Source organism: Aspergillus pseudoviridinutans (assembly GCF_018340605.1).
Source record: "Aspergillus pseudoviridinutans IFM 55266 DNA, scaffold_1, whole genome shotgun sequence".
Taxonomy (NCBI): Eukaryota; Fungi; Ascomycota; class Eurotiomycetes; order Eurotiales; family Aspergillaceae; genus Aspergillus; species Aspergillus pseudoviridinutans.
The window spans coordinates 1,128,835-1,145,810 of record NW_025091281.1 but is presented as its reverse complement, the minus strand read 5'-3'; the positions used below and the strand labels follow the sequence as shown (position 1 = coordinate 1,145,810).

Here is a 16,976-nt window from a genome sequence, read left to right as displayed (position 1 = left end):
GTTTCTTCTCCTATTCCATATCACGTGACCTTTGAGGTATCACGACCGTGGATAATCTTCCTATCTTGCATCATCCATCATCCACGTTCCTCGAGCTTTGAGATTCAATGAGGGCGAGAGCTGTGCAGCGCAGTAGTCTGCGCCCATGACTATGGTCCTGAACTTGTACAGCGTCATCAACTATGCTGCCTTCGTTTTGCTTTCCGTGCTCCTAATCTGCCTAGCAATACTCACACCCGCCGACGCGATCTACCAATGCTATAAAACGCACCGGCTCATCAACATCTTCTTCATCACCGGTGCGTATGTGGCGACATTCATCCTCGCAGCGCTCATATATGCGACACGGATCTACACGAATCGTACCGTTTTATCTGCCATCCCCAAAGCATGGATTCCCGTCGAGAAGGAAGATGTCGGAAAGAGCGTCCGCCGGCTAGTAGTGGAGGGTCTTGCTCGCAGTGCGATCATCGCCTACCAGGCGCGTCCGAGAGACATAGCGGCAGACGGGGACAAATTCGCTGACTATCCGATGCTCCTGGTGGATCGCGACCGGCCGCCGTGGGGTAAGGTCGAACATCCAGGATGGTCGTCCCCTTCGTCGCCTGATCTACCAGACCTGCCATATCGCGCAGTTGTGCAGGAACTGCCACACCTGATCGAAGCCAAGGCGGTTTCGCTTGCGCCTCCGGATCCCTTTCTGTCGGCTGCCGCCCATCATCGGTTCGATCCCTCCCTCTCCGATCATGGACAGTCAGTTCCGGATACGCGAGTTGTGGAAGTACTACGGAGACCCGCGTCGATGGGATTGAGGGAGTATTTTCAGCATCTTACGGCATTGAACCTGGTCAATCCCCCGGAAATCGGTGCGGAGTTTCTGGCTCACTACGAACGGGCCCGGTTTTCGTCTCGCGAGCTCCACGAGGATGAATTCAGGGAGCTGATGCACGTCTTTGCGGATGTCTTGCGGGGGATGACATACCTGGATGCTCGGATACTGGATGACATCAGAGGAGGAAGTTCTCGCGGTGACAGCGAGTCCGTGATTGGACCCTCCGATGAAGAAGGCGAGACGGATACCATGGAGTTTTTGGATGACAGCGACGCGATGTCTCGTCGCCGTAGCAATAGCTTGCAGCCTTCGGTCGCCTCGTCGACCTGGGAGAGCCGCTCGGTGCATACTGCACCTACTGCACAGAGTCGTGGATCGCCGGTCGCATCCAGACATCACGATCGGTATCGCACATTGGCCCCTCCTCGCACGCCGTCGATCCGATCGCTTAGACGCGTGCAGTCGAATATCTCAGGCAGTTCATCGGCGGGCAGTGTGATTCGCTTGGTAGATCCCCGCGGGCCGTCGGATCTGCCTTATGCTTACAACTTGGGTCCTACAAATAGTAGATCATGAGCTTTTTTGGTTACAAGAAACCAACTAATATATCTTTGGCCTCCATTCCTTAAATGTAGCTAATGCTGTCAAAATATTCGCACGTTCGCTGGTCGCGGTATGTACATAGCCGTGACGTAAGCCAATCGGAGATGCGGCATAGCTTCGTCCTCCGTACCTGAGAGTGAGACACTATGTACGTAGTTTCCACTTGCCGGTCTTTTTTCCGTTCTTGGCACAAGAGTTAACGTAATCTTGATAAGATCTGATTAAAATCAGATCAAATCATCCAAAACAATTGCATTGTTGCATGCAACCTGCGCACTTTGATTCAAAACCAGCATGCAGGCTTTTCTCCGTCGAGGAGCTTCGCTGTTTGGCTCGACGCCATCCGGCTCCCCCAAGGAGAGCGGGGATTTCGATGAATTCCGCAAGGCGCCGTCACACGATGTGTTGTTCCCCAAGGTCGACCCGGCTGTTGATGGGGAGGAATGCCTCCACGACTGTGCGTCGTGTACGGTGAAGTACCCCGCCAGGTTCGACGTGGACTACGAAGATGAGCTCTACGGGCACGTCAACGGGTGGGCGACGCATCTGCTCGTCGCGACCGGGAAGACAGACTGGGTGAGGGATGTTGCGGACGAGAAGGGCAGCTTGATGGAGGCGATCGAGAAGGGGGGACTGGAGCCGAGCAATGGGGTATGTCATGTCACCGTGCATTCAGCATTCACGGATGAGTCTTGCTAATGTATATTTGGTAGAATCTGAAGCTGTCTGCGTCCAACATGCCCGTGCCGGACGAGTATCACCACCACGAGCCAGGCGAGCAGCCTACCAACGTCCTGATCCTGCCCGCCTTCACGGTGGTGGAGCAGGTGACTCCGGCTCTTGCGCCCGACCTCATCAAGTACTTTGTCAGCCGCGCGCCGACGACCACCACACCGCTCGGAAGCATCCCGGAGCCCCTGACAGGACCAGAGGGCGAGGAGCAGCCCGCCCCAGTGGATATCAGCTCGCTGACTCCGCTGCGGTCCCGGCCCTGCGGCCATGCAGCCGTGATCCTTCTCTGCTCGCAGCGCACCCGGGACGCGCGCTGCGGGCAGTCCGCCCCGTTACTGCGGCGCGAGTTCGAGCGCCATCTGCGGGCCCTGGAGCTGTACCGCGACTTGAACGATGAGCGGCCTGGCGGCGTGGGCATCTACTTCATCAGCCACGTTGGGGGGCACAAGTACGCAGCGAATGTGATTGTTTACCGGCGGCGGGACTTTGAGTGGTATCGCAAGGAGAAACCGGGGCAGGACGCGCAAGGGAAGACGACAGGCGAGGCAGACGAGGGCGCGGCGCAGGGCATCTGGCTGGCGCGCGTGCGGCCGGAGGACTGCGAGAATATCGTCAAGTATACGGTCCTGCAGGGGAAGGTGGTCAAACCTGGGCTGCAGCTTCGAGGCGGGTTTGATCGCGAACGAGGGAAGATTAGCTGGTAGACTACGAGGGAACGCTTGACCTTTGGGGTAGATTGTAAGTATACTGTGATGATACCATGACATTGGACGCATATAGAGTATGGCACACATCTCGCGATACACAAAGAGGGCTTTTACAAAGTATCTGCATATCAGTTATGCCGTGGATAAGGGCATTGTGCTGTTAACGATGCTATGCAATCACCATCGCAAAGTACCACGTACTATCGCTGTGGCACCCCCACGCTCCAACATCCCACTACCCCAGAGTATGCTGTATTGCACAATCTTCGCTCTGGTCGGGTAATACGGTATGCAGCATCTGTACGGAGTATGGAGCACACTGTACACTGTACAGCATACAGCATACACCATCAGACATGGGGTCATAGTCATAACGATAATCGTAATCTCCCCCGTATGATCCAGACCAGATCGGAAAACCTCGGCCTCAATCACCTGCTCAAGTGTCAAGAGAAGCCAGAAGCGAGATGTCAAACTAAAGAGTCCCCGCCCCCTACCCAAATACGAGCTCCTAATATAACTAACTGCCCCAGTCGCGGGCCCCACGCCACATTCCCAAGTCCAAGTCTAACACCCAAATTAGTAAACACGAAGAAAACCACTCAGAACCGCTCATGCGCGGATCTTTCGTTAAATTTTACTCGAATGAGATTAGCCCGCGAAGTTCCCCGAGGTCCCCTTCAGTCGACGAGATTACTATCTGCTGAATGGTGATTCGCTAATCGATCGTCTGCCATGAAGCCCGGAGGCTTGGGTTCGTGAGTCTCTTGAATCATGAATATGAAGTTGACTTTCTTAGGTAAGATTGGGCGTGGCTAAAGAGTATCCATATTCCGAAAAGAGTGTCGGGTGCCGTGGTCATAGCCACAAGATCTAGTCTATGGGGTATTCGATGGCGAATCTAGAAAAGCAGTGCATACCGTTATGGGTACATCTAGACGACGGATGGATTTGCCAGATGCAGTTTGCAAATTTGCCTGTAAATCATAATCTCACCTGGAGTGTCGTACTTAGTGTACTTGCGAAATCTGTACTACTGTGGAAAGTTTGCTTGCTAGCTGTTCTGGATGGATGGAGCCTGAGGCGGGAAGCTAAGTGTCTACCTTACCTTACCTTAACCTTAGGCACTCACAGACGGTATGACACTGCCATGCTCTGATTGGACGGCTGGTCACGCCACAATATTTGGCCATTTCTACGGAGTATGGCGGACACAGTGAAGTACCCAAGACACCTTACTTTTAGGACTATGGTCTTCCAGTACGGTCAGTTGGACACAGTTTACATGAAAGCAAATTCCATTTACAACACGGAGTAACACTTTCAATGCTTGCTAGAGTAAGGAGACACAGGTCACTGCAATATCAGGATCTAGGAGCTCATTTGGCTACCAAAGTTTAAACGGCCCGTTGGACACAAGTCTTCAAAGTGGAGCGGACAGCTAGACGGATTCGTGTTACAATACTTGACTTGTGTGACTGTCCACTGTCAATCCATTGTATTGTGTGACCGCTCACCCTGTGGGAGGGTCGTACAACGTTGATACCCCGGATGGGATGGTTTGGGGGAGCGCAAGGATAGATCCAGCGGGTACAGAGAATCAGGTAGCAATGAACCCCCTGGTTAGACTCGGTCAACCAAACAAGCTTAAGGCGTCCGATTGCGTAAGCTTAATCACTTAACTTTTCGATCCCCAGGAACTCGATTCTGGTTCCTGTTTCAATCAACCAAAGTCAAAAGTTATAGAGAGATGCAGATGGAGAGGTGAGCAGGCCATTAATGCCCGTCAAATACTCCGTACCTTTGTCCACATGGCCCGTGTAGATATCTCATCTCATAGCGAATCCGCGGACAAGCCATAGGCTCAGCATCCAATTACCCTGAGCGAAGTACGTAGGTGGATGTTACTCGGTGGAACCCGCGAATAMCAAACCATCCTGTGCACAGTGCAGACTGCAGTGGGAAGTTCGAGACTGGTCTCCTTTCTGGACCCTGTATCAAGATTTAGATGTGGGTAAACGTCTTCTGCTGTATCGTACTGCAAAGTGACTTCGAATTCTCCACCTTGGCATAGGGGGAAGATCCAAAGGCATTGATCCTATAGGGTGGAACGATGAGCCCTAGAAAGAGCACAGCAGATATTAGGAATCACATTGTCAACACCGAATGTACGCCGAGGACGATAACGAGCCCAGCAATGCACGCCCCATCTGCCATTGCAAAAGCAAAGATGGGCATTTTTAACCGGCACATGAGGAACCTGCAACTCCATTGAGACAACTAGATCATCGTGATGACGACGCAGAGCATCAAGGCACCGAAAGCCGAGAGATCTTCGCGATGCCAGACATTCTTTTGCCTCATCTGCCGGCTGGTTCCACCTATGGTGTATTCCAGGAATCGTCCTCGCCTGCAGCAGTAGGAACAGATTGGCCGTGCATAACCGTCCGCAGAGTCAACTCAATCTCAGTTGCCACCACCAAAAGTCAAGTTCTCCGGCCTTCGCTGCGACATTTTGGAAGTACTTGACCAGGTTCTCCGAGCTATGTACCTACGAGATACAAGCTGGAGAAGCTATAATATGCAGCTCTACAGCAAGTACCCTAGAGGTACTCCGGAGATACACCGGGTGAACCAATTTCCTCTGGAAGTGTGGCAAGACAGTTCAAGCACAAGCAGGCCATAAGTCTCGTACTGGGATTTTTGGCCTATCTGGACCTGAGTTAGCTTAACCTTTCGACGGAGATATTCGGAGAAGCGTCCTCGGCCTTCGCCGCAGCGGACTATCTTGTCTCTTGGATCTGTATAGAATCAGCACTTTTGAGTTTGATTATCGAAGTGTGAGGTGGAGGTTGGCCACTGTATGGAGTAGGTACGGGGTATGTATGTAAATTTGTATACCTCGTACCACGCGACAGAATAAAACGGTCCTGTACGTTCTGTAATACCAGAAACACATGTTACACGAGTCAGCCGTCAAATAACATTGTGGGTCACAACAGGCAAACCCATGGAGCCGGCCTGGAGTTTAAGTGGTAGGACCCGTCCCTGTACAAAGCTTAGAGCCAAGCTGTCCTGAACCTTGATATGTGGGCTCACAGGATCACAGAGTTAGAGATCAAACTTACAACTTCAGTCCTGGCCAGTGCATGGCCCAAGCTCTTGCACTCTATCCAGATCAGAGTTCAGGGTATTTGTAGCATCCAGCAAGTATTGCTTCACTTTGCTCGATCATCAGAAGCAAAAAGGTAAATAGCAACAGGTGATTCTGCTCTCGTTGTTGATTCGATGATTTCGAGTCCCCAAAAAGCCCAAAGTTTGTAACGCCTCCAGCAAGACAAACTTTACTTCGCCTTGCGACTTGCCCGTGTGTCAGCGCGTTACCTGTCCATTTTCACGTCTTTTGTTTCGTCTTGGCCGATATTCCCACGCGCCGGAACTGTCCAACAGTCCAAGTCCCTGCATGAGGTGTTCAGATTAAGCCAGTGAGAAAGTACGAAGCAGGCAGTGTAAACATGGCACACAGGGACATGTGAATGCTCGGCGTAACGTTCGGTGGCTATGAAGTAGGGAGCGATCAGCCATGCGGTACGAAGTACATTCAGTATCAAATGAGACAGCATCCCCAATCCTCGGGGTCAGCTAGTGGCCTCGTTAACCTCACCGAAACAGTTCAAGGCTCCTACAACTCAATTGTTCCCTTGTGGATTGTTAAGCCGTGGCCCCTGTCGTCCCGTACCTTAATAGAGCGCTCCTTAAATTTGCCCAAGCTAAGCAAGATTGACCGTCTGATCTGATTTGATACTCCCTGGTCGAGTTTTCAACTGTATCTCCGCCTCAATTATACGGGGTGGATACGTCGATCCAGCGTGAAGGTTGGCTCGGAGAGAGTCAGGGGGAAATGATCAAGAACAGGATACAGAGTAGTTACTGGAATGTTATTGTCCAACAAAGACTAATATGCTCGAAACTGTCTAGCCTCATTCTGACTCGAACAAGCTTACCTAAAGTTTTCCTGGCCAGGTGGCCGGGACACCGGGTATTACGGATGATGACCAACGGTACGCATTAATGTGAGATCTGTTGCAGCTTCATAAATTCAGTGGAACAACGCAATCAGAGTAGGAGTCCATTCTACTTATATTTCACTAAGCTACTACCCCTTAGAGCCAATTCAAGTCGGAGTCAGGATTGCAGAATCAGCGTGACAGTTGAAGCTATTCTACCTGCATACGGGACTCTGGACTCTCCATCGCGACTGAACATCCCACAGTGGACACACGTGATTGCAAAGGGAACTGCTGCATCAGGCGCCTTCTCGGTGACATGGAGTACCTAGCGAAGTTTATTTCAACTTATCATAATAAGCAAGGTTCAAACGCAGGAATGATTTCCAGGTCTTCTTGACGCAAGGTAATCACAGTAAGATATCACAAACACTACTGACAGCTTAGTAGCTATGGCTAAAAAAAAGAGCGGTGATTAGCTGACAACCCCGCGATTTCTGTTGCGCCCTAAGGCAACCACAGCTGCAGCTAGCTGTCAGCTCCGTCTGTGCTAGCAGCATCCTTTCTCGTGTCGACGATGAGTCGGGACCCCGGGAGCGAATGAGACTCGACTTCCAATCTCCTGGTACCCCATGACAGCATGATCCTTGCTGACAGAGATAGTTGAGCTCAATTACTCCGTACTCTATGGTCGCCCTGTAGTCAGGTGTAGACATACGTAAGATGCTGGACTTGATGCCGTGCGCTACTCCGTAGAGGTGTGAGATACATTGATCACCCTAATCCCCGTCCACACTGGAGACCGCTAGTTATCTCCCCATGGGATCTAGACCTTCATAGTCGTACAAAGTCCGATTTTAGGGTCCTGAGTATGGATAGTCGGATAGCCCCAACGTCTCCTGTCTTCAGCATGCTACTTGACCTGTCTGTTTGATTGTTGTGGTAAGAATGTCTTGGCCTAGATCCTAGTGAAAGTGAAACACCTGGTAGGAGCTAGACTAAGCTAACTAATTATGTATGATTAATGGACGTATCCGGTATTTTTCGGGGTCAAAAGCTGATACCTGGGCTGTACACAAAAAAGTATCGGTGCGTGGAAACCCATTATTCCTGTCACTAGTGGCATAAAAGTGTCATCAATAAATAAAGCAAGCAACAGCAGATAAGCCATCACCCTCAACCCCCTCCAGCCAAATAGTAATTCCACCTAACTACTGCACAGTCTGCACTGGGTATGCTGTGTGATTGTGTCATGATAATTAAGGCAGCATTAATGCCTCACTCTCATCGGCCATCGGCATATCCTTGTACTAGACTAAGCCCCAAATCTACTAGTGTCCGTCATTGAAAGTGTTACCTCTATTGGCTCTCATTTCTCATGTTCCCCTCTCCCCTGGAAATAACGGAATGTTATTCATTCCCCTCTCGTCGCAATCTAGAAATCCAGAAAAACTCATCTTTGCGGATCCTTTATCCGGAAATGTAAGGAGAGGACGATCAACAGCGGCATGTACTTTTTTTCCCCTTCGTCTCAAGTAATGTATGCGAACCCGCCAGTCATCTACACACCCCAGACCGCAGGAGTGTCCAAGTATAGCCTTGGCCAACCATTGCGAGGTGATTTGTGCCGTCGATCGTGCAAGCCACAATGGTGGCGGCGTGGTAAACCTTCCTTAGTTCCTCAGATAGATGCTGGCTGGAGTAGGGAACGAAGTGCTGGGTATCGAATTTCGGATTCTAATTGGTCGCGCCCCCCTCCTCCACTATGGAATGGAATTTGCAGCAGGTAAAGTATCAAGCAGAGAAAAGATTTGGCCTTCTGTAAATCCTGAGCCGCAAGGTTAGCAGCCAAACATTGACATGAGTCGTTATCTTGTATTCTGAAACAAGTATCTCTCTACTGAGGGAAAAAAGAAGAATTAGTCTGTCTACTTACATGACACTAAGTGGGAGCCACAAACCGTTCCCGATGTGGCGATGCTTGGCTGACGCTTCCCGTCTATGGCAGGTGGAAACTGGAATCCTCGCGACTTGCGACCTTTTTTTCGATAAAGGCCCCACTTAACTCGGAGTCTCTGCGATTCACTTAGTAATAATGTAACAGGCCCCTGGACCTAGGAAACAATTTTGGATGACATTTACAGCGCCCCACAAGCAGAAGCGATCAAAGAAGAGTTGTGTCTAACAGGACAAAAGGCAGAAAGAGAGAGTGGGAGATCAAGAAGCGGCGCCCTGGAGCTCGGCTTCCCAACTACAAAGTTGCCGTTTCACGCGATCAACTATCAAATGTCTTTATTTGCTCTTGCTGCATCTAATCGACTGGTGTCAAAGAAAGGCAACCGCTGGCTTCAAATCATTTGTTGATTGGCTCGAGTAGTCACCTTGAACCCGGTAAGTTGTAAACTATACTAGGTCCCTAGGTTTTGAAGTAGGTATTAGATAGTAATAGGATTAGACGGTGGATTTGAACTTATGGAAAGCCACGATAGAGAAGGGACAGGGTTAGCGCAAAACTCAATTTGCGGCATATGGTATCAATAAGGACAGAACGCCTCTCCAGCCTTTTAAATCGGGTAATCAAATGCAAGACAGTGTCGCAAGGGCTAAAATCAAGCGTGGATCAAGTGCACTCCGAGTGCACGCATAAGACAATTACTCGATATCTCGAAAACATCTGGCCTCGAAGAAAAATCCATGACAGCGTCGGGGTCAGCATCACAGGACGTACAGAGGAAGATTGAAATTGCTGATCAAATATAGGCGCAAAGGCATTGGGAAGAGCAGAAGCCTGGGGTATCCATGTCGCAATATATCAAAAACGTAACGTTGAGAGTCCATTTGCAATTCCAGGGTCAAGCTCGAGGCCACATCAACCTACTCCGAGGAAGCCCCAGTCTGTTCCTTCAGGTTGATTTAAAATTCGGGTCGGCTGTTTGTAGTGAAAATTCGGATTGTACGAAATCATGAGCGGATGACCTTCGGCCATAGGCTGCGCAACAAATGTCTGCTGCTGCTGCTGGAACCCGGGTGGCATATAGCTCTGGTGTGTTGTATCGTACCGCTGCTGCATGAGCTGCTGCATGTACTGCTGTTGCGCGTGTTGTACATCAAGCGGTGACGTGACAGGGATATTCTGGGACATCATTGGCGGCGTATCGTGCACTGGAATATGAGTCACTGGCAGACTTTGTTGTTGATAAAAGTCCTGACTCGGCGTCGAGGGCTGGTGGTAATACTGTTGCTGAGCAAGTATATACTGGTCGTTTGGGATTGGAGCAGCGACTGGGGCTTGGTAAGACTGCTCCGACATTGCATCCTCAGATGGCGGTCTGGTCATTGTTCCTGGCGGATGGGAACGGTGTTGATGCTTGGTTAGAGTTGTCTTACGGCAGAAGCTAGACCAGAATGTCAGAGGTCTTTGCAGTCTTGGGTGCAAGATCATATTGCTTACCTTCTCTCGCATGTTGGCTCCTGGCATATGTAAGGTCGCTTGCCAGTGTGAATCCGCCGATGGCGGGCTAAACTTGATGACTGCGTATTTGTCATTAGCAATAGTCCCTGAAAGCAATGCACGGTCAAATTTATGATGGTAATCATCGACTTACATCAGAAAAGGCCTTGTGGCAGCCTTCGTGATCACAGACATGAGGCTTCTCGCCAGTGTGTGTCCTTGAGTGTACAGTCAATGCACTGCGCTGAATGAAACTCTTGTTGCAGTCCTTGACGGTACAGTGATAAGGTCGCTCATTGGTATGTATCCGGTAGTGTCTGCAAAGATCGGATTTACGGTTGAACGACTGAAGGACGAGAATGATAAACCATTAGTTAGCGCAAATGGCTTCACAATAGCCGCTGGCATCATTGATTCCCAACAGAATGGGAACAAACAAGGGCGGAAAAAGGCCCAGTAAGAAATAGAGGGAAGCCCACCTTTCCACAGTGCTCCCAGGAACAATTGAAATCACGTCCAACACCTGGGGCCATGGTTGTTGCGACGGATCGATATGACTTTGGTAGATATGCAAATAAATGCTGTGGACCAGATAGAGGTTGGCGGGGTTGTGGCTCAACTTGGAATTGGCAAAAACAAGTTGGGAGTGGGGAGATAAGCAGTACAGGCAGGTCGAGGCAGATATATTACGAGGAATTATGCCAGGGAGATAAATGTCACAGGCCCTAAAATGAAGACGAGCATGGAGAGGGTATCCAAAACAAGTGGTAGGCGGATAATGAGGCAGTTGAACAGGAATCTGCTTGGGAGACTCAGTAGCAGATTGAAGGCAGACAAGGGGGACAAAGAATGAAGAATAATGCTAGTATCAACCAAAGGCTGGAGATACTCGGCTTTAATAACTCGAAAGTTAAGCAGTCAAGACACAGTCACGAGAAAATCTCAAGAAACGATTGCCCGATGCGCTGACGGTACAAGCAGATGGGCTGATGGCGAAATTGGATGAGACTATGCTTTCGATTCCAGGTAGAAGCATAATAAGAGAAAGTGCTGTGATAGTGGTGGTGGTAATAGTTGATGTTATATAGTCGAACAATAACAAATAGAAGACATTAAGGTGTCTGGTCGGGTGGAGTTGTAACGCACTGGTGATACGGGCGGGTGTGTCTTCTATACTTCAATATCACTGAGGGACAGCTGTCAAGCCAGGCAGACCCAAAGATAAAACAGGTACTCCCAAACGATCGATACAACAGCACTGGAACACTCAAAAGGATAAGAGAATATCCAGATATCGGATGGAAAGGGGGAGGTAATAAGGAAAATGGGGTGAGAATAAGAGGAAGTGGAAATCGAGAGGAAGCCAGGACGATTTTCAGTGTCTGAATTCTTAATTTTCGTTTCTATTTTATTTTAGTTTATTAATTTTTATTTTTAAATTTTTCATTTCCGATCGGTTTTATTTTCTAGGTAGTGAGCAGGACGTACAGCATGTATTTTTATCATCAGGTAATAATGTACATCAAAATAATATTATTATTATTAGTGTACAAGTTGCCTTTAGAACCCATAGGTACCTCAGACCATAATCAACTACCATTAACCAAGGCTACCTAAGTGGACAACTAGACTTGGCAATTTCCCCCGGAAGGCTGGTGGCTGCTAGTAGTCTCGAGTCAGCCATTCTGAGGTACAGACCACGGAGTAGTAGATAGATACCCTTGTAGGTGCAGCGATAGATAACTTGGATATTAAGGTAATGGATCAATGGTACCAGAACGCAGAGGGAAACGATGGCGGAAACAAGAGGAGCCGTCAGTTCGGATGTTTTACAGGAACATTACCATACTGTACGGAGTAGGGCGGGCGAGAAATGACAAGGCTGGGGTAGTCCAGTCCCATAGTCAGGGTCCTAAAGATTGTCCTGGTATTGTCGTTGTACAGGTCGTGGAAAGGACGCAAAAAAGGAAGAAAAGAAAAGAGAAGAGAAGAGAACATTGATACACGAATCCCAGGTAGCTACATCCTTTTAGATAGTCAACGTAGATGGTCTTACAAAGGTTGATTGCCTACAGACTACGTCCCTATGTAACTTACTTTGAGGTACCTCCAGCTGTATCCATGGACCTACCGATAAATGTACTCAGCTACCATATTAGGAAGTACCTGATAGTGACACCCAAGGTTAAGTACGGGACACTATATTAGTAACTTTATCATTCCAGTAAGTTATTCAAACTGCTCCGTGGGCCCGACCTAGACCAAGATACCTTTACTACTCTAGTCTAGTTTCCTCGGAGTACTAGTGCCATGACCATAAGGGCTCTTGACTCTGGAGTGCGACTGCTCCTAAAAGTGCTAACTAGATACTGAACAGTGTTCCGGTCAATGTTATTTGGCGGGGATCGGAGGTATCCACCCGGGTTCCCAATACCGGCCTAGACCCTTTACAGACTAAGTGGGAGTACAGTATTAGTCAATGGAGAATGGTGGCTTGTCTGGAGCAATAAATTCGCATCAAATGGAAGCTGGCCTTGGAAGAGACTTGAACTAGCGCAATTAAGGTCTAGTCTTTCTGCATGGCGCAATACAACCTATTTGATTGTCCGATTCATCTGTATTGTATGCACGGTAAGGTTTCCAATCCATTCATGGATAGGTTTCAAGAATAATACGACCTTACCTATGTAATTACTGATAAGACGACTGGTGGTATACTTCTGGCTCTGCTGTTGAGGCTACTATTTCCATACCCCAGGATGACTAGACTGAGTCATGTTTGGCTTTAATGATCATAAGATGTTATAATAAGGTTCAATCGAACAGAAGAGGAGACTAAGGTAATTTAGCTTGTTCGACCAGTTTGGAAGGCTCGTAATTTGTATGAAAGTAGCAGGGCCTACCTGGGTAGGGACGACTTCCTCAAGGACCTCTTCTGTGGTCTGTAGTACTCTGCACCACCCAGTCACCCACATAAGCACTTAGTACCTTGAAAGGCTTTCCATAATCCATACTTATACACTACCTTAGGAATGCTTGGAGCCAATCTCCCACTAGCGGATAAAGGAAGCTAGCCTGTCAGCTTGTGTCAAGCTCCATCCAATGCGCCTTTTTACAGGAAAGCTAGGTGATTATTGTTGCTGCAAGCCGGCAGACACTGAGTATGCAATACAAAAGCCAGCCTGAGGCAGACTGCAATCGCAACTACTATGATTGACGCTCTCGCAAAGGACGGTCGAGAACGAGAAAGAGCAGACATACATTGACAGTGCCAGCAAGGGATAAAGAATGGCCTTTCTGACATGATTATGAAGAACAGATCGGCATCATTTCCGGGACTTGGGAGTATTAGTAAATAACTTATCGGGCCTGCTTACTCGACTAAGGCCCGCGAATCAGCGACGTTCTTTATTGCCTGAATTCGATAGTGAAATGAGAGCTTAAATCTGACCATTCTGACACTGCAAACTGAACAGTATTCATACTGCATAACATTTCACACGTGGTCTATCGAGATTTCGAGGATTGTTGTATCAGGTATCATACGGAGTTTACCGATGTCTTTGCTGAAGTCGGTCAGAAGGAATACGGTCTTCCCATTGCCGAATGGCCGACTCTTGATTAGAGTCTTCGTTGCCACATACCCAAGGTTACTGTGCCGACGCCATATGGTGTCGCAAAATTGTATATTTTCGGTTTTTGATCAAAGCGTCCACTTGGTTCAGGGGCCGACTGTTGGGCCGTTGATGGCATGCTGCCCATATGGTTGGAAGTAAAATTGAAAAAGCAAAGAAAAAGGAAAGGAAAAAGAAAGGGAAAAAGAAAGAAGCTGGTTAGTGTTGGACTGGTCGGGAGATTGGATATAGTGGAGGCATCATATGTTGGAAAACCTCACTCATGCCTGAAGGAATGATACATCTCAACCTCATCAGTGGAAGGTTCACCCTTCCTGTGCTTACCCAGCAGTCTTCCAATGTTGATCCCAACTTTATCCAAATTCAATGTACAAGGTCCTCTGTACCGGTGTACAAAGGATGGCGAGGCAACCCTTGGAGGGTTGAAAAGTGACAGATCATCACCGCCAGCCAAATAGAATTTCTACTACTTTATTCCACGCGTACCGCGTACCCAGTGTGTACTTATGAATGGTGAATCACGGTCTTCTGGAATGTGAAAATCTCTCTTGAATTTATTCCTGCGAAGTTGCAATCAATTTGCTCGGTGTCTGGATATTCGGGAATTGAAAAAGTGATCCCTTACGACTAGCCACAAATTTAGTTGTACGGGGTTTACGAAATGTCGTTCGTTGGGTACTATGTAGATCCCTCCCTTGTCATGCTATTGTGATGAGGATATTTTGTTTTACTTCTTAATGCTCCTGCTTGTTTCAAAACGCAGACTAATGGAAATTATTTCCAAGCACCACTGATTAGTCGGGGGTCAAGATCAGTTTGGGGTATGCTCACCTCAAAATTCTCAGATACCATGTGAGAGAGCTTCAACGAGGAACATCCAACGACAAATGCAAGCATGCCTTATCCTCGAGGAAGGATGCTTACTGACCTCTACTCCTGGGTATCTAGATAGTGCATGTTTGCCCTCCTTTCCTTATCCTCACAAGACAAGTTGCGCCGTTCGAATCCATCTGGGAATCCGATTGACTTGCAGCCCATCCGTCCCCCACCCAAACTCACCACCAGCTATCCTACTAAGAGCCCATAATACTCTAAAGTGGCGCAATATACTGCTGTGCCACAGCTTATCTGTAATTACAAATCGTTGCGCTTAAAATTCTTTGTGCACTCTGACGCGGAAACCCGTCAATGAGATGGCAGCATTGGCATAGATGCATCGTGCTCGCGCTGCAAGTCTACGTAGGGCGCTGATCTTTACACAGTGATTTCAAGGGGCCGAAAGAGCAAAAGACCACTCGAAGCATGACTGCTTCTGATTGGTTCCAATGCAAATAGCTTCGCGATGAGGAGGCTTGATAAGTGCCTAAGGACGTAGGTAGAGTCATTGCTCGCGTAATTAAATGCCGAGGAAGAGGTTCACCAGTCACTACGTCACGGATGATCTAAACAGAGATGTCGTTCTACAATTACCTGATCTAATCTGGACGATCATGCAGCAATAGCAATGGAGATCGGAATTTTCATGTTGCAGGATAGGTTTCTTATGCACCTGTTCGGTGGTTCTGTCAGGGCCAATGGATTGCAACGGTCGGCCGTCAGAACTACTTAGAGGTACTTGATGACCAAATGGGAGCTTTGCCTTCGCTTCCTCTGACCAACTGCTGGTTTGCAATTATATGACCAACTAACAAAGTCATCGCAATAGGATGGGTTTCGTGAGAAGGATTCGTGCTTTCCGCTTCGAGAGGAATAAAGACCCTTGGCCGTTGTGTTCCTTCATTGCACCTTATTTTGCTGCTTCTTGTTGTCCATCTCTCGATCCATTTGTCATGGTCAAAGATTCCCGCTGGCGATTCGTGTTCTTCGCTTATGCCACTCGTCTTATGGAGCAGTCGGCCATCTTCATTCATATGAAAGCGGGCTGAATGTCGAAGCAATAATCAGGAAAGTATAACGATACCCCGCATTTTTGCAATCTCTAGCTTGACGCACACTACCAACTTAACTACTGTACAGGAGAACTTGTCGCTGCAGCCACAGTCGTCGAAGTCCTCCCTTCCCGTCTGTTTGTCCTGGAAAGGTCGATCCGAGAACCGAGAATCGAAGAGACCCTCTATGATCATCCACTTTCTGCCGTGAAAATGCACTAAAGGGCTTTGGTCCTGGGCGAAACTAGGTATTACTCCTGTTTCACAAGCGTGCATTGAGACATTTAATGGCTTACGGACCCCTTGCGTCGACAGCCAATTGACAGAAACAAGGCCGTTGGGTACGGAACATGTACTGTACTTGGCCACTTGCTCTTCCCTTGCCATCCAAGAAGGCTGTGGCTCAATATTGAAGGTCCTGATCGGCCACACAAAATTTCTGGGACACAGCAGCTTCTCTGCGTCTCCCAGGCCATCTAATGTTGGGCTGCATGGATTATCCGCTAGTAGTACGATGCCGAAGGAAGAATACTAACGAAGCACTTCCCCCTCTTTGTCTCAACGATGCGAAACATGCATTGCTACACTAGCCGTGCATCGCACTACTCGACATTCTTGGCCAGCGTATGAAAATCTCCGACTTGCATGGATCTTGTAGACTTATGCACTGCTTCGAGTGGATTATGTTATATTTATCTAGGCAACCGTCACACAAAGACGACCGGCTCGGCTCGGCCTTTCCTGTTGGGCAACTTCTCTATCACAGGCTCAGAGGAGCACTGAGATGTTCATTGGAAGCTGAGCCGAAGCGAAAGAGACTTGAATTTCTTCCAGCGGATCCAACCTTCTTCATCCAAACAGGTACAGGGTTACAGTTGCACCGGCCTTGATAATCAATTGATAATGAAGATAACCTACTACTTCAGGTGCTGTTTTGATGATTTGCGTTCGGAACATTTTCCCAAGTGTCGGTGAGGCGTCTGGATAAGCGAGCACGCAACCTATCCAGTTAGCGAAACCGCCGATTTGAAGGTGTCTTGGCCCCCTTGCAGCCAGGGTTGGTCTAACTTGCAAGTACTAC

General features: G+C 48.5%; 3 protein-coding genes across 3 annotated transcripts; 2 read left to right on the top strand and 1 right to left on the bottom strand.

Moving 5' to 3' along the window:
* Nucleotides 1–145: 145 nt before the first annotated feature.
* On the top strand, nt 146–1,408 carry Asppvi_000419 (DUF4129 domain-containing protein; the record flags this gene model as incomplete). The annotated part of the gene is made up of 1 exon (XM_043296728.1): nt 146–1,408. One exon carries the CDS (start codon nt 146–148, stop codon nt 1,406–1,408), a length of 1,263 nt encoding a protein of 420 aa, XP_043152663.1.
* A 321-nt stretch (nt 1,409–1,729) lies between these two features.
* On the top strand, nt 1,730–2,871 carry Asppvi_000418 (sucrase/ferredoxin-like domain-containing protein; the record flags this gene model as incomplete). The annotated part of the gene is made up of 2 exons (XM_043296727.1): nt 1,730–2,086; nt 2,149–2,871. The coding sequence occupies 2 exons, from the start codon at nt 1,730–1,732 to the stop codon at nt 2,869–2,871; spliced, it is 1,080 nt and encodes a 359-aa protein (XP_043152662.1).
* Nucleotides 2,872–9,750: 6,879 nt separating this feature from the next.
* Nucleotides 9,751–10,865, bottom strand: Asppvi_000417 (putative C2H2 finger domain protein; the record flags this gene model as incomplete). Its single annotated transcript, XM_043296726.1, has 4 exons — nt 9,751–10,276; nt 10,333–10,412; nt 10,487–10,678; nt 10,812–10,865. The coding sequence occupies 4 exons, from the start codon at nt 10,863–10,865 to the stop codon at nt 9,751–9,753; spliced, it is 852 nt and encodes a 283-aa protein (XP_043152661.1).
* Between the last annotated feature and the right edge of the window lie 6,111 nt (nt 10,866–16,976).